The following is a 26,530-nucleotide window of genomic DNA, read 5'->3' as shown; positions in this document are numbered from 1 at the left end:
GCCCCTGACATAGGGGTGGCAGTGCTAGAAAGGGAGCGGCTATGTTCTTATAATTCTTTAAAGCGGGGCTGTGCAGTCAGAAAATTCACCAACTGTGGATTCAGAATAAGCTATTAATATCACTCACTATCTCTTTACTGCTTCTGATTCTCCTTGGCCGTTGGCCATTTATGAAGGAGTCTGTGGTGGTTGGTTGGCGATTTGGGCTATGGTCTCCACAGCCCTGCTACAAACCCCCATTAGAGCTTTTGGACTTGGACATAAAGTCCCGGCTAGTTACTTCCCATCACCCAAATCCTTGCCTAGATAATCCTATTCCACCAGTGGGCTGTGGCCTTGCTTCCCATTTGGTGCTAGTTAATATGACTGCCCACTTGCTGTCCTCATCCACTTGGCACAGATTATACATACAAATGAGGCATGGTCCTTGGCAGCACTTTTCTCTCCGCATTTTTTTTGTGTGCGGAAACCACACAAACCCCATTAGTCTGGGGCCACACGGTGGCTCAGTGGTTAGCACTGCAGCCTTGCAGCACTGGAGTCCTGGTGTTCAAATCCCACCAAGGGCATAAAACCATCTGCAAGGAGTTTGTATTTTCTCCCCGTGTTTGCATGGATTTCCATCCCATATTCCAAAAAGACATACTGATAGGGAAAAATGTACATTGTGAGCTCTATGTGGGGCTCACAATCTACATTTAAAAAAAAAAAAACCAAAAAAAAAAACATTAGTCTATGGGGTCCGCCGGTTTCCTAAGGTATCCACTTTTTTATGTGGATAGGTTCCGTTTGGGGGGGGGTCAAGTGGAAACGGAAACCTGGATGCAGATGTGAAGCGGGCCTGACTCCGGCTTTATAATGTTTTGTTACATAATTACTGATATTGTATAATTAGATACTTAGTTTTTCATCTGCCGTTAAATGAACTCTGCCCATGGGTGTCAGCCATGTATGAAGCAGTCAGAACAGGAGTCCATGGTTTTCTACCCATCTTCACCCTGTGAAATGTCACCAGTCAAATCCTATCTGCATGAGCTGTTCTACGTTATACCTACTGCCATCTAGTCCTTAAGGCTAAAGCCCCACGTTGTGGAAATGTAGCAGTTCTTGCTGCCGATTTTGCTGCATAAATAGATATATATATATATATATATATATCTCCAAAGTCAGGAGTGGCTTTAACAGAAGGGAAACGTCTAAGCTTCCTTTTATATTTCCCATTCCTTTTCAAGGCAGTCCTGACTTTGGTTCAAAAGAAAAAAACAACAAAATCTGCAACCAAAAAAAGCAGCATTTCTGCAACTTGGGGTTTTCCTAGACTAAGATATTGATGCCCTGTCTGTAGGATGGCTCAACAGTATCAAGTCAGCGGGGGTCCAGTATCCCCAATGATCAGCTGTTCATTGAGGTGCATGGAGCTGGGTTCTAGTACCTCCAGAGCTTCCTGCACTGTATTAGTTGTAGGGTCAGAAATCTGATGGCTAACCAGCAGTCAGTTAAGCCACATCTTGCCATTGTGGGAAGACCCCTTTAAGAGTACTTCTTCATGTGAAGGTTTTCTATTGAATCTACTGCAGAATATGCAAGGCGTCTGTTACATGTGGAGTCCTTGCAGATTTGCAAAGGCTGAAATGTGAAAATCTGACGCTGGGTTCACTCCAGCGTTTGGGTCTCAGTTATCAAGTTTCCATCTTCTGCATGCATGCAGAAGACTGAAACATGTCATGCCGAGTTCGGCTGTGAGTGCCGGTGAGCGCTTTATGCTCTCCATGGCGAAAAGTTTTTTTTTTTAAACTGGACACAGAGTACTTCATGTCTGACTTTATGTCCGGTAAAAAAAAAAAAAAAACACTTTCGCCGCGGAGAGCATAAAATGCTCACCGGCGCTCACGGCCGGACACTTTTCAAACCCATTCAAATGAATAGGTTTGAAAAATGACTGCAGGTTTCCGTCTCCTGTCCAATTTTGGGAAGGAAACTGAAACCTGCAGAATGGAGACCCGGGCGCAGATGTGAACGAGCCCTGAGACCTAAAATGACTTGTACACTTTGCACTAAGATTTTTCTTTTCCCAAAGTGTTTTGCACCAGATTTTTTTTTTTCTTTACCTGCAAAACCCTTTATCATATCCATCCTGAGTCTGTTGTAAACCATCCTGAGCTAGTATTTTTATGTTTTGGGTTCTCTACTTTTACTATTTTTGTGTGTGTGTGTAAATATATATATATATATATATATATATATATATATATATATATATATATATATATATATATATATATATATATTTTTTTTATTTCCTTGTCTGCAAGTAAATGAGCTGTATAGAAACACACACACACACACACACACACACACACACACACACACACACACACACACACACACACACACACACACTCTCTTCCTCCCTTAATCCCTCAAGTGCTGTCCCGGTCTCTCGGCAGAGCTAATGAACATGAATATTTAACCTGCTGAACATACAGTATATTCTAGTGGTTATGACTGCAGATACTATATAGGGCGATCTCTGTGTTTTTAGGGAAGTTCTGGAGTATTGATGTAAATGCTGGCAGGGGTATCCGCACTCGGGCATTTCTGCTCCTTCAGTGCTGTGGTTATGACCTGGGGAGGGTCCTGTGAAGATGGAGCGCACACTTTATAGCCAAGCCTTGCTATTTATAGCCCTGTCTGCTATTGATTGTTTTCTGCAGAGCTGAAGTGTTGCTCTCAGTGGCCACTTATGACAAAGTTCTTTAGTATTAAGCTCTCGTACAACCATTCTAGATGGATATTCTCAGGGTATACTTTAAGCAGGGGGGTGATATCAGTTTTCTTTGCTGTTGGGGAAGCAGCTAGAGCCTTAGAGTCTGTGAGCATGAAAACCATTATCACGGTAATGACGGCGTTTTATTTGTATGTCAGTGAGCGGAATAGTACTTGGGGTGTGTTTTCTCTCCTGTTTAGGCTTTGTTCTACACTCTAGATATCTGCCATGGGAGACAGATCGAAGTAGGACCCTGAAAAAGTAAAAAAATTAAGCACCCTGCTCAATCTAGCCATGGGGTCGGCAGCTTACCAGACTGTCAGTCTGACTATCCCCATTGGTCTGGGGTTGTGGCGGAAGTCTGCCTCAATTCCTCTTCACTTTCGGCTGTCTGAACAGGCCCTAAAACTAGAAGTGATTGCTAAATGAACAGGTGATACATTTGTTTGTCAGATTTGCAGCATCTAATACATGATCTTAGTGTCGTAGAAATCCTGCAGAGAACACGGGGTTAATCCGTTCAGTCTCTGACTAGAGGGATGGGGCTTTGCTTTATCTATGGTAGGATAAAAGATGGCCGAGTTGGGCAGGCTCCTGCTGCAGCCAGTTGTCTTGCATCCTGTCACAAGACTATGAGGAAGAGGAAGCTGGACATGATGGAGCTCCTGAACAGACGACTTCTCAGATTAATAATATGAGATAAATAGAACCGATGGCAAAAGAGCAGATGACAGGATTAATGGCTGGGGTTTTATTTCTTGTGGACCATTCTGTCTAGTGTTCCTTTTACATGGGATCTGCCAGTTCGTCTATGCAAGTGTGGAAGTTTTCATGAGGTAAAAAAGCAATGGTTACTGTATAGTCAACCATGAAATGTACAAAGCGGTCATCAGACAATCTATAGGTGAACTAGAACACTGTTGTATTGAATGATGACTTTGTCCACCTCTTCTGTACAGGAGTACGCTCAGGCTCTGGCTTCAGGTTATGGACTGAAACCATAAGACTGTCACCCAAGATTGCAGTACTAGAGTCTACTGGAGCGGTGGACTCCTCAAGGCATAGGCAAGAAGTGATCAAAGCTGTCTGGTTTCTATCCAAACTTACGTTTACAGCTACACTGGAGTCTGTGGCACAGATACTTCAGGATTCCTTCAAGTTCGACTTTTTTTTTTTTTTTTTTTTTTTTTTTTTTTTTTCAGGCGATTTTAGTTAAAAAGGATGGACCCCATTCTAGTCAGTGGTGTCCCTGAGCTCCTTATGAGTCTATTGTCAGGTGTGAGCCTAGTGTGACATGATACATAAATTCACTATTCTAGTGAACATGTAAACTTCAGCATGTCACATTCATATATAAAACTGCAATGTTGTCTAACCTGTGGCTCCCCAGAGCCTGTGAGACGCCAGCTTTAGGCTCTTGGAGGAGTCACACATGCTGGTTATTAGATTTAACGGCTGTATAACAAGAGATTAAATGCTATTAAATATTCTGGCGAATTCAGTGGCTTACTAGAAGTGTGACTTTTTTTGGTTAGGGTTTAAGGCCTCGTATATAGACGACTGTATTTGCACTGCCCTATGTATGAACAAAACTTAGGACTGGTCCTGTTTGTTTTGCGTCCCGTGCTCACTGACTTCAGTTCATAGCCTGGCGACCCGCATGCAGTCATGTGCTGGTCGCCTAAATACAAGAAAGCAAACCTGACTGACCTGTTGGGCAACGTTCAGATGTTGCAGATTTGTGGTGGAATTTTGATGCTTTTCAGCATCGAACATCTACTACAAAGTACAGTACAATATGGTGGGGTTTTCACAATCACATGTAAGGTTTGTGTGGTTTTGGGGATTTTTTGTATGTTTTTTTTTTTTTTTTTAAATCCAAGGATTGTACCATAAGCAGTTTATAAAAGCAGTGCGAAATTACTATTACTGCAAATGGGATTTTTTTTTGTTTTTTTGTTTTCCCCAGAAACTTCCTTGGCATCTTTGTAGTGACGTAACCTTATGTGTTATATGGGAAACAAACATATTGTCATGGTCTCGTGTATTTTACATGGTTATACTAATGTTCTGAGTTAATGTGAATTTAAGATTTCCCTGTCAGGTGCAAAGTATACTGTGCCATTGGACTGATCATGATATCGTGCCCTATGGTCACTGGGTGCATTCATAATCCAGGCCTATGTTCTTCTCGGGTGCCATGCACACTAATGTACTTTGTCAGTGTGATAGCAGTGTTTTTAATGGTGAGCACACGGAGTCATTATTACCGTATATACTCGAGTATAAGCCGACCTGAATATAAGCTGAGGCCCCTAATTTTACCACAAAAAACTGGGAAAACTTATTGACTCGAGTATAAGCCGAGGGGGGAAATGCAGCAGCTACTGGAAACTTCAAAAATTAAAATGGTCGGAGTTATTGCGTGCAGTAGTTGCTGGGGGGGGGGGGGTGTTTTGGTTGTCTGTCTGCCCCTTCCCTGAGCTTGAGGACTGGGTTTTTTTTCCCCCAGTTGGAATTCAGCCTGGCTGACTATAGGGTATCTGCAGTGCTCCTATTAACCCCTTCCTGATGGAACAGGAGCACTGCAGATCCCCTATATTCAGTAGACCGGGCACTGTCAGACACAGGGATACCTAATGTGTATGTGTATCACAGTCATTTTCTACTGTTATATGTATTCTAGGGAAGGGAGGGATTTAGAACTTTTATTTTATTTTTCTTTTTTAAAGCTTCAAAAAATTCATCACAATTGCAGCTGGTCATAGACTGTGTTGAAAAACTAGGCTTCTACTCGAGTATATACGGTATCTATGGTCCCATACAAATTGATGTATTATCAAGGGTCCTTGTAGGGGAGGTTGAGCCTGGGGCAAATCTCCAGAGCAGGTCCTTATCTTGTCTGTTTTTCAGCCTGGACTCCCTACATGAAATGAGTGGGCTCATGGAGGATATGTATTCTGAGGGTCTTGGTCTGTTTATCTGTACTGTCTTATTAACACATTAGTGTTTTTTTATCGGTGAGCTGAAAACTCAGAACAAGTACAAATCTTTAGTTTCTATGTAGTCTTCATACACTGTCGCTGATGCAAATCACTGACCAAAGCACTGATGTGTGAATACGCCCAAAGAAGAATATTGCAGTATTTGTTAAAGAATAACTAAGGTTTGGTTCACATCTGTGCACGGGGGCGCTTGGGGACCCCTCGAACGGAAACCTAATACACATAAAAAAGTGGTTACCTTAGGAAACTCGCAGACCCCATAGACTGTAACCAGGTCCATGTGGTTTCCGTTCAGTTTGTGCCCAAAGAGAGCAAAGAAATGTGGAGAGAAAAGCACTGCTTGGTTTTCCGTCCGCATTTTTCATGCCGAGGGGGAACAGAATCCCTGTATGGAGTGGCAAGCGCAGATGTGAACTGAGCCTAAGGTTTCAGACAACTTTTGATTTTCTGGCAGTATTTGTGCCACTAGCAAATTTTGCAATATACTTTTAACAATTTTTGGCTCCTTTCTGTGAAATCCTGTAATGTTTACCTTGCTTTTCTATTGAGAGCTGTCCTTTGCTTCTCATGCTGTATGAAGGGAAGAGTAATTGTGCGTGGGGGAGAGTCCCTTCAAATGGCTATATCTCAGGCATTATAAAATGTAGACAAGCGCTTTTGGTTTCGTATGAAAGAGGAACCCTGCTTAGTAACACATGAAAATGAGATTCTCCTGTTTTGTCACCAACCGAGATCTTGCCAATGGAAGTGACCCTCCCCATCCTTCTTTTCTCCATTTCACATAGTGAGACGCTGAGGACAGCTCTCAATAGGGAAGCAAAGGAAAGCCTAAAGTCTCGCAGGATTCACTCAAAGGAGCCAAAACTTGTTAAAGTATATAACATATTTTTTATTAATGACACAAATCAGGCTCGAAAATCAAAACTTGTCTGAAAATGTAGTTGCTAGAGATGAGCGAACACTAAAATGTTCGAGGTTCGAAATTCGATTCGAACAGCCGCTCACTGTTCGAGTGTTCGAATGGGTTTCGAACCCCATTATAGTCTATGGGGAACATAAACTCGTTAAGGGGGAAACCCAAATTCGTGTCTGGAGGGTCACCAAGTCCACTATGACACCCCAGGAAATGATACCAACACCCTGGAATGACACTGGGACAGCAGGGGAAGCATGTCTGGGGGCATAAAAGTCACTTTATTTCATGGAAATCCCTGTCAGTTTGCGATTTTCGCAAGCTAACTTTTCCCCATAGAAATGCATTGGCCAGTGCTGATTGGCCAGAGTACGGAACTCGACCAATCAGCGCTGGCTCTGCTGGAGGAGGCGGAGTCTAAGATAGCTCCACACCAGTCTCCATTCAGGTCCGACCTTAGACTCCGCCTCCTCCGGCAGAGCCAGCGCTGATTGGCCGAAGGCTGGCCAATGCATTCCTATGCGAATGCAGACTTAGCAGTGCTGAGTCAGTTTTGCTCAACTACACATCTGATGCACACTCGGCACTGCTACATCAGATGTAGCAATCTGATGTAGCAGAGCCGAGGGTGCACTAGAACCCCTGTGCAAACTCAGTTCACGCTAATAGAATGCATTGGCCAGCGCTGATTGGCCAATGCATTCTATTAGCCCGATGAAGTAGAGCTGAATGTGTGTGCTAAGCACACACATTCAGCACTGCTTCATCAAGCCAATACAATGCATTAGCCAGTGCTGATTGGCCAGAGTACGGAATTCGGCCAATCAGCGCTGGCCAATGCATTCTATTAGCCCGATGAAGTAGAGCTGAATGTGTGTGCTAAGCACACACATTCAGCACTGCTTCATCAAGCCAATACAATGCATTAGCCAGTGCTGATTGGCCAGAGTACGGAATTCGGCCAATCAGCGCTGGCTCTGCTGGAGGAGGCGGAGTCTAAGATCGCTCCACACCAGTCTCCATTCAGGTCCGACCTTAGACTCCGCCTCCTCCGGCAGAGCCAGCGCTGATTGGCCGAAGGCTGGCCAATGCATTCCTATGCGAATGCAGACTTAGCAGTGCTGAGTCAGTTTTGCTCAACTACACATCTGATGCACACTCGGCACTGCTACATCAGATGTAGCAATCTGATGTAGCAGAGCCGAGGGTGCACTAGAACCCCTGTGCAAACTCAGTTCACACTAATAGAATGCATTGGCCAGCGCTGATTGGCCAATGCATTCTATTAGCCCGATGAAGTAGAGCTGAATGTGTGTGCTAAGCACACACATTCAGCACTGCTTCATCAAGCCAATACAATGCATTAGCCAGTGCTGATTGGCCAGAGTACGGAATTCGGCCAATCAGCGCTGGCTCTGCTGGAGGAGGCGGAGTCTAAGGTCGGACCTGAATGGAGACTGGTGTGGAGCGATCTTAGACTCCGCCTCCTCCAGCAGAGCCAGCGCTGATTGGCCGAATTCCGTACTCTGGCCAATCAGCACTGGCTAATGCATTGTATTGGCGTGATGAAGCAGTGCTGAATGTGTGTGCTTAGCACACACATTCAGCTCTACTTCATCGGGCTAATAGAATGCATTGGCCAGCGCTGATTGGCCGAATTCCGTACTCTGGCCAATCAGTGCTGGCCAATGCATTCTATTAGCTTGATGAAGCAGAGTGTGCACAAGGGTTCAAGCGCACCCTCGGCTCTGATGTAGCAGAGCCGAGGCTGCACAAGGGTTCAAGCGCACCCTCGGCTCTGATGTAGGAGAGCCGAGGGTGCACTTGAACCCTTGTGCAGCCTCGGCTCTGCTACATCAGAGCCGAGGGTGCGCTTGAACCCTTGTGCACACTCTGCTTCATCAAGCTAATAGAATGCATTGGCCAGCGCTGATTGGCCAATGTATTCTATTAGCCTGATGAAGTAGAGCTGAATGTGTGTGCTAAGCACACACATTCAGCTCTACTTCATCGGGCTAATAGAATGCATTGGCCAGCGCTGATTGGCCAGAGTACGGAACTCGACCAATCAGCGCTGGCTCTGCTGGAGGAGGCGGAGTCTAAGATCGCTCCACACCAGTCTCCATTCAGGTCCGACCTTAGACTCCGCCTCCTCCAGCAGAGCCAGCGCTGATTGGCCGAATTCCGTACTCTGGCCAATCAGCACTGGCTAATGCATTGTATTGGCGTGATGAAGCAGTGCTGAATGAGTGTGCTTAGCACACACATTCAGCTCTACTTCATCGGGCTAATAGAATGCATTGGCCAATCAGCGCTGGCCAATGCATTCTATTAGTGTGAACTGAGTTTGCACAGGGGTTCTAGTGCACCCTCGGCTCTGCTACATCAGATTGCTACATCTGATGTAGCAGTGCCGAGTGTGCATCAGATGTGTAGTTGAGCAAAACTGACTCAGCACTGCTAAGTCTCTGCATTCGCATAGGAATGCATTGGCCAGCCTTCGGCCAATCAGCGCTGGCTCTGCCGGAGGAGGCGGAGTCTAAGGTCGGACCTGAATGGAGACTGGTGTGGAGCGATCTTAGACTCCGCCTCCTCCAGCAGAGCCAGCGCTGATTGGTCGAGTTCCGTACTCTGGCCAATCAGCGCTGGCCAATGCATTCTATTAGCCCGATGAAGTAGAGCTGAATGTGTGTGCTTAGCACACACATTCAGCTCTACTTCATCAGGCTAATAGAATACATTGGCCAATCAGCGCTGGCCAATGCATTCTATTAGCTTGATGAAGCAGAGTGTGCAGAAGGGTTCAAGCGCACCCTCGGCTCTGATGTAGCAGAGCTGAGGGTGCACAAGGGTTCAAGTGCACCCTCGGCTCTCCTACATCAGAGCCGAGGGTGCGCTTGAACCCTTGTGCAGCCTCGGCTCTGCTACATCAGAGCCGAGGGTGCGCTTGAACCCTTGTGCACACTCTGCTTCATCAAGCTAATAGAATGCATTGGCCAGCGCTGATTGGCCAGAGTACGGAATTCGGCCAATCAGCGCTGGCCAATGCATCCCTATGGGAAAAAGTTTATCTCACAAAAATCACAATTACACACCCGATAGAGCCCCAAAAAGTTATTTTTAATAACATTCCCCCCTAAATAAAGGTTATCCCTAGCTATCCCTGCCTGTACAGCTATCCCTGTCTCATAGTCACAAAGTTCACATTCTCATATGACCCGGATTTGAAATCCACTATTCGTCTAAAATGGAGGTCACCTGATTTCGGCAGCCAATGACTTTTTCCAATTTTTTTCAATGCCCCCAGTGTCGTAGTTCCTGTCCCACCTCCCCTGCGCTGTTATTGGTGCAAAAAAGGCGCCAGGGAAGGTGGGAGGGGAATCGAATTTTGGCGCACTTTACCACGTGGTGTTCGATTCGATTCGAACATGGCGAACACCCTGATATCCGATCGAACATGTGTTCGATAGAACACTGTTCGCTCATCTCTAGTAGTTGCGGTTTAAGGAGATTGTCCAGGCTAAACCATATTAAACCTCACATACAGTTAATATGACTGGAAACTTTGTTCCACGAGCCATATACAGAATGAGGTATACATTTAACATAAGACATGAAAAATCCATGAAGGCTAAGCAATTATTATACATAGACAGAGAGCCAAGACTATGCAAATGGCATTTGGTTAGTCACCATGGAAATTGAAAATTTTTGGCTAGTGCCCATCTTCTTCTCTGTAGCTTGGGATGCCTAAGGCTCAGATTTCTGCTTAATACCTGGTGTGCTGAGCATAAAGTATCAGCAAGAAGATGGGCTTCACTATTTTGTGGCTTGTTTCTAGGGCAGGACCTCATGGCGCACCCTATATAGTGGTGATGTGAAGCGTGTGATGTATATACAGGGCGGTGCATCTTCTTTCATCCTGACTCTGGCTTCAAAATAAAATATTATACAATGAATATTGTAGAATTAGATGAATAGCGTTACATATTTACGGTCATTGGAATTCAATCCCTGGCGCATTTCCATTGTACAGCTCCAGTCTGACCATGGCTGGGCCATTTCTGAAGGGGTCTGAGTTGAATTGTGAAAAAACTGGAATCTGCCATTGCTTTTGGCATATAAACTATACAGCCCGGTTTTGTCTGTAGCACACATTAGAAGGAGAGTGTCGATATGCCCCATCACTAACTAAACTACAGTATAAATCTGCCCCGTCTGAAACATCAGTGTCCATATGCATCAGTTTGATGCCTTTCACCAATGGTGCATTTGTAGATTTTTCAGTTCAACACAATTGGGTTTTGCAGAATATTACGAATCTTCAGGATATCTAATGGTTGGTGTTTGCTTGTAAATACTCATTTTTAGGGCAAAATATCATTAAGGTCTTTTCCATTGTAGAAAGTTACTACTTTGAGGGAGTAAGACCAGAGGTTCTGAATTTTCATTATCACCTCTCTGGTGGATGGATGATAAACTGAGGGGGAAAAACAACAACTTAGAGAATGATTATTATACTATGGACTCTTTAGACATAGTCTTGTGTCCTCCATGCTTTATACAGTGCATAAGCTCTGATTTATCATAAGGCACACTCCATATATCCCCTTATTTGTCATGTATCTAGCACTATCCTAGCGTGACGCCTAAGCCTTTGTCCCTGGCAGGGTTCACCGTCTGATTTGCCTAATTCACAGTCATACATTACAATTAACCTGTTATTATCATTGCGGTATCTGGGTGGAGACCATATTACTCAGAAGAAAGTCATGTAAACCTAAACCCAGGAGTTCCTCCAGACTGTGTACAGTTGTTGTACCTAAGTGTCCGCAAGCAACCGGTTTCTTTAAGGGGATCTCCAGCCTTATTTATTTATTTATTTTCCTGGGAGCAGTATGTGACCTAAAATAATACATAAAGAATATAATAGACATGCCCTTTAAATCCCCTGCAGGTCACACTAGTGATGCGGTGTGTGCTGTGACGGCTCCAGTTAATCAGTGGCTAAGGTTGGAAAACCCCTTTAATATACTTTTATAGTGTGTTTAACTTTTATTACAGGAATTTTGTCCATCATGTGTGAACACTGCCTTGGTTGTCCACACCTTACTTTACCCCCCACATACACATTAGATGTTTGGCTTGGCCCATTGAAGTCCAGTTCAGCCAACATTGCTAAAACCTGTATGGCTAGCTGTAGGCACTTACTTCATCGCCATAGATTATGTACCTAAAACATTTCACTATAGTTATAGGATGATTAAAAGATGTAGGGCTTTGTCCATAGTCTTGTAGAAATGGGAACCATTGATGATACAGCTGGAAAACCCCTTTAATATAGAGAGTTGAAAGTTGGGGGTAAAAACTCCATTCTTGCCTTAATCTGATAGTCAGTTTCCAGTGTTGTAGTTAAGGGACTATCACCTCGGGGCAATGAGATCTGGCTGGAAAACCCCTTTTATAACCAGTAACTCTGTATATAGTTTGTTTTTAAAAGAAAAGTCCTTAACCCTCTGTTACATCTCTGCCACTAGCCGTTACCAAATCCTGTGCAAGCAGGTTCTCTAAACAGTAATGCATCTTCTATTACTATAAGGTGCCAAAGTAATTGATGGGACTTAGAAATGTATTCCACACCCATGCGGGTTGGTTTGCAACGTTTTTTAACCTGTGCAATGTTGGAGGCTGCTCTTATTTAAAGAGATCCTATCATTAAAACTTTTTTCTATTTAATTTTTTTTTTTATGCTTAACACGTAGGAATAGACTTAAGAGGCTATTCTTCTCCTACCTGTAGATGTCTTCTCTGTGCCACAGTTCGATATATAATACGTTTTTTTTTTGTCGGTATGCAAATGAGTTCTCGCGCAGCACTGGAGGCGGGCCCCACCACTCAAACAGCACTAGGGGCGTCCCCAATTCTGCAAGAGAACTCTCCAGCGCCGCCTCCATCTTCTTCAGGAATGGATCTTCTTCCGGCGGAGGCTTCAAACGTCTAGGCTTCAGGCAGCCGACTGCACATGCCTGCTGGCCTCAAGAAAATGGCCGCTTACAATACTGTGTAAGCGGCCATTTTCTTGTGGCTGGCGGGCATGCGCTGTCTGCTTTGCCCGAGGCCTAGAAGTTTGAGGCCTCTGCCGGAAGAAGACCCGTTCCTGAAGAAGATGGAGGCGGCGCTGGAGAGTTCTCTTGCAGAATTGGGGACGCCCCTAGTGCTGTTTGAGTGGTGGGGCCCGCCTCCAGTGCTGCGAGAGAACTCATTTGCATACTGAAGAAAAACAGATTATATACTGAATGGTGGCGCGGAGAAGAATAGCCTTTCTTAAGGCTATGCCTACGTGTTAGGCAGCAAAAAATGAGTTTTAATGCTGGGATTCCTTTAAGTAATGAAAGCGGAGCTGTAGTTCCCCAAAACCACCACTATACAGCAAAGGGGGCTGCATTGCTGCTTCTATTACTTGAGTAAGGCCCAGTTCACATCTGCATTCAGGGAGTCCTCTTGAGAGCCCCCCGAACAGAAACTTATACGCATTAAAAAGCAGTTACCTAAAGGAAACCTGCAGACCCCATAGGCTATAATGGGGTCAGTGTGGTTTCCGCATGAAACCTGCAGAGAGAAAAGTGCTGCTTGCAGGACGATTCTCTACGCATGTTTCGTGCGGAAACCACATGGATCCCATTATAGTCTAAGGGGTCCGCGGGTTGCATTTAGGCAACTGCTTTTTTAAATTTTTTTTATGCGTATAGGTTTCCGTCCCCAAATGGAAACCCGAACACAGATGTGAACAGACTGCATGCTGTACACGGTAGCAGCTCCAGGACAGAAGGCTACAAGTACATCTGATATGTGCAGGGGCTGAAAATACCCCTTTATCTAATGATATGCATGCGTACAGGGCAGAGGCAGAATCCCCCTGCCCCCTATTGTGAACCTAGTTGTGTTTGTTCAGCTAGTAGGCTTGGTACATAGCATTGGTGTCGGCTAAACACTTCTTTCTCTTGTAGTTTGCTACCTCTATAAAAATCTAATAAAATATATAAAATGGGTCTGTATGGCGGCCACGCTGACTAGACTGTCATGTTTCCATTCACGGACATCGCACAGAGGCTATAGATGTGATGGAGTAAAAAACTATATTAGAAAGTTGAAGACCTTTTATTTACTCATTGAGTAAGCTTGGACACCTCTCTCCTCCTGAACACCCTACTCCCTGAGCACATAAGTGACAACTGGGTACACGTGTGCCCTCCTGCATGTGTCGCCATCTAGTCTTTAGGCCTTGCCAGTAATGGTCAATGAGGGTTGTACTTGAATTGAGAAATATGATGGCCCCATGGGATGTGGTTAGTATTATTGCTCCGCTGTATGGAAGAGACTGAGCTGCAGTACCCCACATGACATGTGGTGAGTCGCAGCACCATTTTTTTTTTTTTTGAAAGACCCAGCCATGTTTTACTAATCCTGTACAAACCCCTTTAAAGGGATCTTATCATGAAAACTTTTTTTTTTTTTTTTTTTTATGCCTACCATGTAGGAATAGCCTTAAGAAAGGCTATTCTTCTCCTACCTTTCGATGTCTTCTCTGTGCCGCCGTTGCGTAGAAATCCCAGTTTTTATTGATATGCAAATGAGTTCTCTCGCAGCACTGGGGGCGGGCCCCAGCGCTCAAACTGCTCTGGAGGCGTCCCCAATGCTGCAAGAGAACTCTCCAGCGCCGCCTCCATCTTCCTCAGGAACAGGTCTTCTTCCGTTGGGGGCTTCAAACTTCTAGGCCCCGGACAGCCGACTGCACATGCCTGCCGGCCACAAGAAAATGGCCGCTTACAATACTGTGTAAGCGGCCATTTTCTTGTGGCTGGCGGGCATGCGCAGTTGGCGTTGCCCTGGGCCCAAGGCCTAGAAGTTTGAAGCCTCTGCCGGAAGAAGATGCGGAGAAGACCCATTGTTTGAGCGCTGTGGCCCGCCCCCAGTGCTGCAAGAGAACTCATTTGCATACCGACAAAAAACTGATTTATATACGGAACGGCGGCGCGGAGAAGACATCTAAAGGTAGGAGAAGAATAGCCTTTCTTGAGGCTATTCTGATGTGTTAGGCAGAAAAAAATGAATTTTAATGATGGGATCCCTTTCAGCAGTGAGTCATTTTTTTTTGGAAGGAAAGTGTGTGAATAATGAGCCTTTCCCATGTACAGCGGTGGGGTAACTTCTTCTTGTTGGATTGTGTGTGAAAGGCATTCGACTGGGATTTCACATGACGGTCATGGGCTGATGAGGCACTGAACTGGGTTAGCCACGGGTCCACGGCAAGTAGAAGTGAAATCCATGATACACTTTAGTGCTTTATGTGTATTGGTACAGATTCCTGGCACACCTAATGCGGTGACGCTTTTACCACCCTCATCCGCCACATCTAAACCAGCCGTATTGAAGTATCTGATCAAAAAGCAAATCTCTGTATTCACTTGTTTGCTTGAATAGCTTTTCTATAGTGCTGTCTGCTATGTAATGCCTCTCAGCAGAATAACCTTGATATCATTGTCTTGACAATGTAACCGTCTCCTCATTACCAGGCGTTGTATGAAGTGCATTACATGTAAAGGATACTCAGGAGCTCACATTGTTGAAATGCCTGTAAAGCGAGTTTATAGTTCAGGACTACTTGTATTTCCCCTTTTTAAGAGCTAAGTAATAAACTGCTGCCCCCGCAGTCGTCTTCCTGTATACTTTCTTATAATGTTTTGACTCTCTGGAAGAGTCAGATTGGGGTTGAACGTGTTGCTTTTAATAAGATTTTGACGTCCTGTCCTTGTGTCTCCGCAGCCTCTGATAACAGCCAGCGATTTCAAGAAACATGCTTTGCATTTGCATTAACACCACAACAAGTCCAGCAAATCAGCAGCTCCATGTAAGTCTCCCCCTCCCCTCCCTTTCTCTTCCAGCCACGTCTCCCCTCCCCCCTCCTCACGCCTCTCACTTGGCAACTGCTCTGGGTCTATTGAAATCATTGTGCTGGATGGGGGCTAGAGTTACGTCTGTGGCTGTCGGCGAATTAAGTCTTATATTGGCACAGAGTTAGACGTGAGCGATACCGGGCTGCCAGCACGGGCGCCATATCGCTCCCCCCCAACCCCCACAGTTAACTGTTTTGTGGCTGTTGGCAAAACCTCTCATCCTGTTTTATGGAGAAAACTTTCTATATACAACTTTTGCCATAAAGTACAATGCACATGACAGATGATGGGGTACTGTCAACAGGAAGCCTTTGTATTGCTAACCACGAGGTTTATTGCTCAGGTTCCCTTTGAAGTGATCTTTCCTGTCTATACAATACTTGTAATTGCTTCCTGTCATGTACCTTACTCCTCGGCATCATCAAGGGAGTACCATGTGATGTAAAGGACTAGACTAGATATAACTTGCACACAACTCTGTAGAGTTTCCCAACACGGGGATAGCTGACGCTGCATTCACTTCTGCTGAAAACTGGGGCACCCAACAAACCCCAATATAGTCAATGGAGTCCACAGGGCTCTGTGTGTAACTGCTGGTTTAGCGGTCCTCTCAATTTTTCAGCCCTCTGATGGACCCAAACGACAGAGAGGCGATACTAATATTAACCTAAAGCTGGGGTATGCTGTCTTTGGCCCTCCAACTGTTGTAAAACTACAACTCCCAGCATGCAGACTTGCTCTGCTGTTCTTCTGGGTGTGCCCATAGAAGTGAATGGAGAATGTTGGGAGTTGTAGTTTCACAGCAGTTGGAGAGTTGACCCCTGACCTAGAATAAACCAGAAAATTCAGTGCAAAGAAACAGACCCCAGCTTCCTAGACCCCCTTAGAGGGCTTTAGATATTTTTTTTTTTTTTTATTTCACTCGGTATTGGTTTTCTTTAATCCCTTTTAAAGGGATATTCCAGGAAGTTTATAGATTGAAGGGTCACTCTGTAGACAATCAGTGGGGTCTATCACCCAGAACCACCATTAGTTTGGTGTACAGGAAAGAAGTGCTGCCTCACTATTTGCCAGGCCCAGCGCTGTACATGGTGCAGCTGTATCCATCAGCTTAGTTCCATTAACTTGAATGAGATTTAGCTGCAGAAGGATCCCGTAACTAATGTGATATCTGTCATGAAGAAGTGGCCGTAGTGATCCCTTGAGTGCTGCCACCCCTTTGGTCAACCTGTCCTAACAATTGGTGATCAAAGTTCTGCAAACCCATTTAGGTAATGTCTGTTTGAGACTAGTAACATTTCCGTAGGTTTAATAAAATAACTTTGGGACAAACAAGGTTACATTGCTTACCTTTTAAGACATTTTCCAATAGCTCGGCGTCCTGTATAATGGCTAGGTACTGTTACTGCAGCTCGGCTCCTTTCAATGTTATTGCTGCACTGACTGCCCCTGGTTACTATACAGAGGATCTGGCACCATGCACAGTATAGTACAGGTGTTGGAAGCGACTCTGAACATCTGGTCTGTGCGTGGGCTTGGGCTGGCTGTCATGACTGAAATCTGATATTCCTGGGGGAAAAGAAGGAGAAAAAAACCCAAAAAACCGACAGCCCCTACATATAGACATACTGGTGGATTAGTGATCCCAAATCTATTGACAAGTCCCCAAAACACCCTTTCAGTTATATGCATTGTATATTCACTAGAATGTTTCTTATTACAGGGACATCTCTGGAACAAAATGTGACTTCACCGTTCAAGTGCAGCTCAGGTAACTACATGTGTTCTAGTCCCATCTGTCTTGAGCTCTGTTCACATCACAGTTGTGATGTATGTTTTAGCATGTATACTGAGAAAGCTCCCGACACACATGAAACCTATCCATGGGTTTGCATTAGCCCAATGGAGGCCTGATTGTAGCCACAATTCACATGTGAACAGAGCCTTAGAATGTGTGTCTAATCTTTTATCCTTTCCTGTAGGTTCTGTCTGTCAGAGACTAGCTGCCCCCAAGAAGACCATTTCCCACCAAACCTGTGTGTAAAAGTCAATGGAAAACCCTGTAACCTGCCAGTAAGTCAAATTCCTACTCTTCACCTTTCTTAAAGGGGTTGTTTAGGCTTACGCTGGGTTCACACCAGCCTCTGGACTCCGTTATCAGGTTTCCGTCTTCTGCAAACCAACCAAGTCCGGTCATGAGCGCCGGTGAGCGTTTTCTGGTCTCCGGCGAAACTGTTTTTTTTTTTTTTTTTTAAAACCGGACACAGAGTACTGCATGTTCGACTCTGTGTCCGGTTTTAAAAATAACGGTTTCGCCGCGGAGAGCAGAAGACGCTCACGGCCAGAAACTTTTCAAACCCATTCAAATGAATGGGTTTGAAAGATGCCTGCAGGTTTCAGTCTCCTGCTCTGTTTTGTGCAGGAAACGGAAACCTGCAGAACGGAGATTCCGGGCGCAGATGTGAACGAGCCCTTAGAAAAACAAGCACACCCGTCCATAGGTCGCATATAATATTGAAGCTCTGTAACATTCACTCAAACACACAGACATTTGTGGAGCTGTATCCAGAAGACCTCCTCTCTTCTCTTATCCTATACAAACCATTGACTTCAATAATTATGTATGTTTTTACTCTTACAGGGTTATCTTCCGCCAACCAAAAATGGGGTTGAACCAAAGCGACCAAGCCGACCAATCAACATTACCTCACTTGTACGTCTGTCTACAACTGTCCCTAATACCATTGTGGTGTCATGGACAGCTGAAATTGGACGGGTAAGTTTGTGAAATTGTAAATGGGTTTTTGTATGTTTTGTTTGTTTTTTTTTGTTTTTTTTGAATTTTTTGACCCTGTTGATCACTTCTCTGAAGTTAGATTTAAGGAAGCCTGCTTAAAGAGGTCCTTTCACCATCTCCAATAGGTCCAGCTCTTTACATTGGCTAATAGACGCCTCTCCACTACCTGATATTATTTAGTCTCTGTACTGTCAGGGAGGAGCAGGCAAGGGATTTGACATGAATTGCCTCTTTAAAGACAAAATGGGTCCAGATAATAGTGTTGTATGGGCGCTTAATATGATAAGAAACATGACCATATATTGTAAAGATGCTGTCTAGATGCACAGGAAGGTGCCCAGTGCACTTGGGGCATGTTCTGCTCCCATGAGCGACATATATTGTCTAATTTTCCATTTAGTGACTGGACACAGCTAACCACATCTCCCTCCCTACACCATAACCTATGTTCATGGCTTGCCCAGTAATAGTATACAACAAATCTTTTACGATCTGGTTAATATTGGACAAAAATACATAATGATACTTTTACTGCCTACCTGATTTTTCATGAAAAGCTGAAATCTATGCAGGGTTTTGCTTGGCTGTCCTATGATTGTATGAGCCTTCATACACAATGTCCTGTCAGTTTTCTGCTTTTAATATCCCCATGATGGCTGCAGCACTTTTTACATTTATCTTTGACCGTGTGGAAGTGTATAGTAAGGAGTTGGCTGCCTCCTCCCCTATCCATTATAACTACTACTGGTTTATTTACATGCAACTGTAGAGTAGCAAGCAAATGGCTGAGAAGAACTCCAATGAGGGCAAATACATGTAGGCATGATGCAGGTTTTCCACGACGTGGGTCCTAGAGCCTTAGAGAGGTTCTTTAGGCAGAAAGTAGCAACACTGATGACATTACATTTCAGTCCGTGAGCACATACTCTATTAAATGAGACTAGGCTGTCTAAAGTTACTATTTCAAGAATTTACCTATAGGTGAACATTCCCTTTTATGGGCTCCTTTAAGGGTTGCTTCACATCTGCATTGGTATTCCGTTCGGGGGAGTGTGCATGGGGATCCCCCAAACAGAATACCAAAAGCAATTGCAGGCACTATGCAGTAAAAGCACACGACCCCCGTAGATTTTAATGGAGTCCATGTGCTTGCCGCCAGATCTCTGCACAGAACATGCAGACAGCACACGGGCCCCATTATAGTCTATGGGGTCTGTGTGCTTTCACTGCACAGCGCTTGCAAATACGTTTCGGTATTCCGTTCGGGGGTCCCCATGCAGACTCCTCCGAACAGAATACAAACGTAGATGTAAATGAGGGTTAAGGCATCTATACTTTATAGAGAGGCTATTGCTCAGGGTTCATACACAGGAGGACTGGAAGGGCTAGCTGTTACCTATTCATAACCATTCAGCATCTGCTTTTAGAATAGTGACTGCCATGTGTAAGGACCAATTCTGTAATGTAAAAAATATAACAATACAGCAGTAGATTGCCTTATTAAATATAATATTTAGGTTAGGACATCATGTTGGGAAGAACTGCTGAACTTTTTTTTTTTTTGCAGAATTTTTCACTGGCTGTATACTTGGTTAAGCAGCTTTCTTCAGCCATTTTGTTGCAAAGACTGCGAGCGAAAGGAATCCGCAATCCAGACCATTCCAGAGCACTGAGTAAGTTTTGCTCTTAGGTTGAAAATAAAATACAAAAAGAACCAAACTTGCTCCACTATAATGCAGACTTCCATGTTTGTTTGTTTGTTTGTTTGTTTGTTTGTTTGTTTTTTTATTTTCGGTTGTTGCCTAGCTACTTGTCTGTGCAGACCTTAGAGGGAAGGGTGGGGTGGTTAGGGGCTAATTGAGAATAAAATATCTAGAACGGACATGAATGGCATAGTTTTATCATTGTTCCTTGAGAAATGTGTTAGTATAACATATGATGTCTGTCTTCCTAGTTAAAGAGAAACTCACAGCTGATCCAGACAGTGAAATTGCAACAACGAGTTTACGGGTTTCACTTCTATGTCCGGTAAGATATATAAACGTACAGTAGAGGAAGAGATTATGTGTCTTATGTAACTAAATAGTTCCACTGGGAATGGTATTGTGTGTATTCGTATGCAGCGGACCCTTCCTTTGCAGGAACTCCCATACAACATAAAAATATGTATCTACTCGAGTATAAGCCGAATTTTTCAGCACAGTTTTTGTGCTGAAAAAGCCCCCCTCGGCTTATACTCGAGTCAGCAAAAAAAAAAAAAAATATTATTTATTTTTTTTTAGGGGGGTCTATGACCAGCCGAAATATTAATGAATAGAATCTCCCATAAAATAGTCGGGAAACAGAAGCTTTAAAAAAAAAAAAAAAAAAAAAAAAAAAAAAATTCTAAATCCCTCCTTTCCTTAGAACACATACAAAAGTAGAAAATGACTGTGACACACAAACACATTAGGTATCCCTGTGTCTGACAGTGCCCGGTCTACTGAATATAGGGGATCTGCAGTGCTCCTGTTCTGTTGGGAGGGGTTAATAGGAGCACTGCAGATACCCTATAGTCAGCCAGGCTGAATTCCAAGTGTGGGGGAAAAAAACAGTCCTCAGGGAAGGGGCAGACAGACAACCAAAACACCCCCTCCCCTTTTCCAGCAACTACTGCACCCAATAACTCCGACCATTTTAATTTTTTAAATTTTCCAGTAGCTGCTGCATCCCCTCCCCCCCTCGGCTTATACTCGAGTCAATAAGTTTTCCCAGTTTTTTGTGGTACAATTAGGGGCTGTATATATCTCTATCATAAACTTTACAGGTTCTTGGCAGCCTACTCGCTGATCCTTGATGATGTCACCTGAGATCACTTAGTTTCTGTTCAAGTCAGTGTCTTCAGCAGTGACCTGTACTTCTGGCACTGACCTTAGCGGTCGCATGCACTGTGTGTCGAGGTCACTGCTAAGACCAGTGATTGGTGCACAAACTAAACTTCATCAATAACTAGTCTGTCACCTTATACCGCTAAACCTGTAAAAGTAGAGTTATATTTTTTTTTTTTTTTTTTTTTTTTTTTTTTGGAGTCTGACTCCTTTTAAGCTAACAAATACAACCTTGTCCTAACTTATTGTTGGTTTTATTTCTAGCTGGGAAAGATGCGTCTGACCATCCCTTGCCGATCACTTACCTGCTCTCACCTGCAGTGTTTTGATGCCACATTGTACATTCAGATGAATGAGAAGAAGCCCACATGGGTGTGTCCTGTGTGTGACAAGAAGGCCCCATATGAACATCTAATCATTGACGGGTGAGTGTTTAGAAAGCAATGCATGCATTAAGGGGAATGTGTTGTTAAATAAAGATTTTTTTTTTATATTTTTTTATGCTAAATTCAATATTTCTTGCCTTTTTTTTAATTTTATATCACTATAAAAATTTTCAAATCTCTTTTGTGGAGCTGTTATTGACTCTTAAAGGGATCCTATCATTAAAACTCAAATTTTTTTTAAGCCTACCACGTAGGAATAGTCCTAAAGGCTATTCTTCTCCTACCTTTAGATTTCTTCTCTCGCAGCACTGGGGGCAGTCCTCAGTGTGTGTCCCCAATGCTGACCGAGAACTCTCCAGCGCCGCCTCCATCTTCAGGAATGGGTCTTCTTTGCGTCTTCTTCCAACGGTGGCTTCAAACTTCTAGGCCTAGCCTTTCTTAAGGCTATTCCTACGTGGTAGGCATAAAAAAATTGAGTTTTAATGATAGGATCCCTTTAGCTACAACCCATGAGGTAATATTTATGGATATGTAAATTAGTCTTCAAGTCCATCAGGGTGGGCATGATTTGCAGACAGATTTGCACATGTATTTCTGCTCCTATTAAGCACCCCTTCAGCGCACTAATATTTGTCTGGGAGGCGTTGGGGATCTGACAGACTCTTTAGCACAGGCTCCTTTGGAAAGCTTTCTCTTGCACTTCTAGGAGCCTGTGTGAATCACTGACAACCTGTAGTGGATGTGTAATCTTACACCCCGCTATGTGAAATCCTATAGTGCTTGAATGGCGGCCAGATGTAATTGTATCCTTAGCGCTCTTCAGAGGGCACTTGGTGTAACTCTACACCACATCTTGTATAGCCTGCAGTCTGCTAAGTAATATGACACTCTAGAAGTAGGGCTTTTTTTTTTCTTCTTCTTTCCTGCACCTCCCCCCATGTAGTACGCTTTATACTCTTGCAGTTATTTCATTGCGGTATATTTTAGAAAGCATTCTTTATCTGACGTCTTGTTTCGCCTGGAATCTCCACCATTGCATGCTCAACTTAGGAGATTCTTTGAGTGCTTTAGTTTGTTTTTCTTTCTTGCTCCTTGTATACATGAGGGAGGTGGGGAAGTGCGGGGGGGACTTTGTTATAGTTATTCATACAGTAAAAGGAAGCCATCTCTCCCATGCTAGACCTGAGGTGGAGGGTCTGCCATGGAAGATGACATATAGTCATTATTTTAATAAGGGAAGAGCATCACAGATGCTGCAATGCACCTCCATAAATGCAAATAAATTCAATGTAGCTACAGGTATGTCTTGGTCTATATTTTCTAAGCAGATGTTTTGCAATCAGAATAAGACTATATTCACATCAAATTGGTCTTCTGCCAGATGGTATGACTCTGACATATGCCACTGTGTAGGCGTACAATAGCGTAGGCTACCATGCTTAACAGTTTACCCTTTTTGTTGTGTGGTGGGTTTTTTGGGTTTTTTTTTTTTTTTTCCCTGCTCCAATTCAGACTCTTGCTCTGACTCCTTTATAAATGGCTGACAGACTTGGTCAGACAAAGGCCATAAAGATCTTCGAATTCAGTAAAAAACATGTGACAAGTTCTAAATCTAATTATAGAATATCAATTTGTATAATATATAATTTAGAAAAATAATCATTTTATTTTGAAATCTGAGTCATAACTTTGTTTCAGTGCTACGCAAAACTGGCCCTGACTTCAACTCCACAGCCCTGCTATATACTAATGGACATCCCCTTTAAATAAGGCCTGTGATCTTGGACACCACTTGCTCTTCTTAGGAAGTGACATCATCTGTGTTGGTCTCTTGGCCGTGCTGCAGCTCAGTCTCTGTAAGATGAGTGGGGCTGAGCGGTAGCATGGCCATGTGACTACAGGCATGTCACCTCCTGAGAAGAGGATGTGCAGTGTCTTAACATAGTTCTGGATAATCCCTTAAAAGTCATTAGGACTGAGTTTGCAGTAAGTTCCCTGGCTGCTACAGTTTGTGGTAGTCACAGTATACCGAACCTAGCACAGCACTACAAACCATGAATCGGTAGGAGTACTGGAAGTTAGAATCCTGCCAATCTGCTATTGATGACCCATCCTCGAGACATGTCATCCATAGTATACTCCTGCACAACTATTCATATGTGGTGACCATAACCCAAGCCAAGATGTTGAAACCTGAATTATCTTGTCCCCAGGACTAAAATCTGATATGTTAATTGCACAGAAGTCAGAACCAGTAGAAATTTGTGACAAAACATCCCATTTCTGACGGCTATTGGCTTGTAGCATTAAAGCCAATTTTGCACCACTATATGTAATCCGATATATTTTGCTTGTTTCCCTAGACTGTTCATGGAGATCCTAAAGTGCTGTACAGACTGCGATGAGATCCAGTTCAAAGAAGATGGTTCCTGGTCACCTATGCGGTCAAAGAAAGAAGTGCAGGAAGTCACCACATCAATTAATGGAGTAGACAGTGAGTACTGAAGGCTTCCTATTTACTGTCATTCATCATAGTCCTTCATCCACTGTTTCCGCACCCAGATCATAGTAATTGCCATGTGCTAAATGTATAAGAAGTTCAGTGTGTGTCAATGATCTTTTTTCAATCATAAAAATCATTGTCGTCAGTTATCTAGGCAACAGAGACGCTTCTTAATGGCAATGTAGAAAACCGAGCAATGGGATAATTGAGATGGAAATGTCATATATACCATCGATGATCCCATGTAGAAGTGTGTGGTGTGTGTTTTTTTTTTTTTTTTTTTAAATTCCTTCCCATTCAACCACTCTCTCTCTTGGATGGCCCTTTTAAGACGGGATTAGAAACAAACTATAGCTCAATGTTAAGTAGCAATAGAATTTTATCCAGAACAGAAGTGCCATGTTCTCCAGTCTCCCAAGCTGCAAGACCATGGTTGGAAACCATTGAATGAAGTGGTGGTAGAATGATTTGTGATCAAGTGAGCTATGGAGCGTCTCGGACACCACTTTATCAAACTCACAGCTTTACGTCCATTCAGTAGAGATTTGACAGACTGTTTATATGAAACTCTCTTAATAGTTGTTTGTGATGTAGTGAGCTCCCAAACGGCAATGATCAGTCTGGGAAATGTGGGTGGTGCATAGACCTTGTTCTGTAGACAGAACACTGTTTTGGGAATTAACCCTTCATTTTTTAGTCTTCTGTATATATTTTCAACTCCTTTCACTATGTCCCACTCAGTCGGCCTCAAGGACACTGCGCTCTCCTGGTTCTCCTCTTATGTCTCAGACCGCACTTTCAGTGTATCATTTGCAGGCTCTGTTTCTTCCCTTGTTTTTGGGGTTCCTCAGTGCTCAGTCTGTGTTATTTGTGTGTTAATATGCATATGATGTTGCAGGTGGGTGTATCAGCAGTACAGTAGAACACCAGGTGTCCCCCAGCCAGCCTTCTAATAAAAGCAAGAAGGTGGAGGTTATAGACCTGACGATAGACAGCTCTTCAGACGAGGAGGAGGAAGAACCATGCGCTAAGAGGAGCTGCCCATCTATTACTCCTGCTTCACCGTTAAGTAACAAGGGGTGAGTAAATATCAGAAGTTTTGTGCGCAGATTAAAATTACTATGGTCTTGCTGTGTATGTGTGTTTTGTTTTTTTTTTTTCCTTGTAAGGTCCTTTAACCTCCTCCACAAATTCAATTTCCTGACATCTCTATTAATAGTCGCCACTCCACTTATTCCAGTGCAGTTGGAAATTTCTCTAGCCTACACCATTCTAGAGAAAAAAGCGCAGATAGCTTTGATGCCTGACATACTATATAAGCTTGACTGTCAGAAGGATAGTGTCAGGCCAGAATCACCCCCCTTGCCAGCTCCTGCCTGACTCCGCTCTCCTGACAGTACAGAGTCTCAATAGCATATCAGCCACCAAATCTCAATTACATTGATTGTTTGGGAATGGTGGGATCTAGAGGAAAAAAATATCCAGCTGTGTAGCAGCTGTTCATAGATGGAAAGAGCATGATTTGTTGGCGGTGGTAGCAGGTCCTCTTTAATTGTATTCCCTCAGTCAGTGTTAGACTACTTGCACACAGTGTTGAATATCACTTGAATTCCTTGTAAGGAACTTGCTCACCACAGGTCAAGGCAGTAAACGTCTGCAGCACCGTAATGAGCTTTGCTCCGATCTCCTCTATGTAGATGGAGCTATAGTACACTGCCTCTTATTTTTACTTTTGTATATCTGCAGCTAATACAGTTTGTGTATGTAGCATTACTTGAGGTGCCAGTCTGACAAGTATTTTTCAGTTTCTGATTGGGCCTTATTTTTATTTTTTTTCCTCTCTCCAGCATGATGAGTCTGCCACACCAAGCATCTCCTATATCTCGAACACCAAGTCTGCCGGCTGTGGACTCTACGTACATCAATACCCCCTTAATTCAGGACTACAGGCATCCCTTCCATATGACACCAATGCCATACGACCTGCAAGGTATTAAGCAACAGTCTTCCTCCAGCCATTGTGGACAAGTGTCACATGCAGCTTTGTGCACAGTGTTGGACTGGGGTTCCATGTGTATAGCTTCAGCATCTGTGTGCCCATTTTTTGTTGCATTATAATATAGCTTGTGATATAGAACATAACATAAGGTTTAATGGGTTATATGTACATCAACCTTCATGAAAAAAATCCTAGTGGGAAATATTAGACTTCAGAGTCGCCCAGAAATTGGATTTTTTTGGTGAGCCAGTTCAGCCTAGTCTACAGACACTGCAGTCTTAGACCACATCTCTAACATTTTGAACTAGTTGTGCAGTAATGTTAGGTGACAAATCCTAT

General features: G+C 43.6%; 1 protein-coding gene across 1 annotated transcript in view; it reads left to right on the top strand.

Moving 5' to 3' along the window:
• The window catches only part of PIAS1 (protein inhibitor of activated STAT 1), a 53,947-nt gene that overhangs the window by 24,780 nt on the left and 2,637 nt on the right, over positions 1-26,530 (top strand). Inside the window, exons 3-12 of the mRNA XM_075273157.1 lie at positions 15,509-15,593; positions 17,363-17,410; positions 17,622-17,712; positions 18,281-18,415; positions 20,004-20,109; positions 20,391-20,464; positions 21,568-21,728; positions 24,053-24,183; positions 25,091-25,271; positions 26,040-26,182. Of these exons, the coding sequence (XP_075129258.1) occupies positions 15,509-15,593; positions 17,363-17,410; positions 17,622-17,712; positions 18,281-18,415; positions 20,004-20,109; positions 20,391-20,464; positions 21,568-21,728; positions 24,053-24,183; positions 25,091-25,271; positions 26,040-26,182 (1,155 nt within the window). The remainder of the gene's footprint in view (positions 1-15,508; positions 15,594-17,362; positions 17,411-17,621; positions 17,713-18,280; positions 18,416-20,003; positions 20,110-20,390; positions 20,465-21,567; positions 21,729-24,052; positions 24,184-25,090; positions 25,272-26,039; positions 26,183-26,530) is intronic.

This window comes from Leptodactylus fuscus, chromosome 5 (genome assembly GCF_031893055.1).
Source record: "Leptodactylus fuscus isolate aLepFus1 chromosome 5, aLepFus1.hap2, whole genome shotgun sequence".
NCBI lineage: Eukaryota > Metazoa > Chordata > Amphibia > Anura > Leptodactylidae > Leptodactylus > Leptodactylus fuscus.
This window is presented reverse-complemented; position numbering and strand designations above follow the sequence as displayed.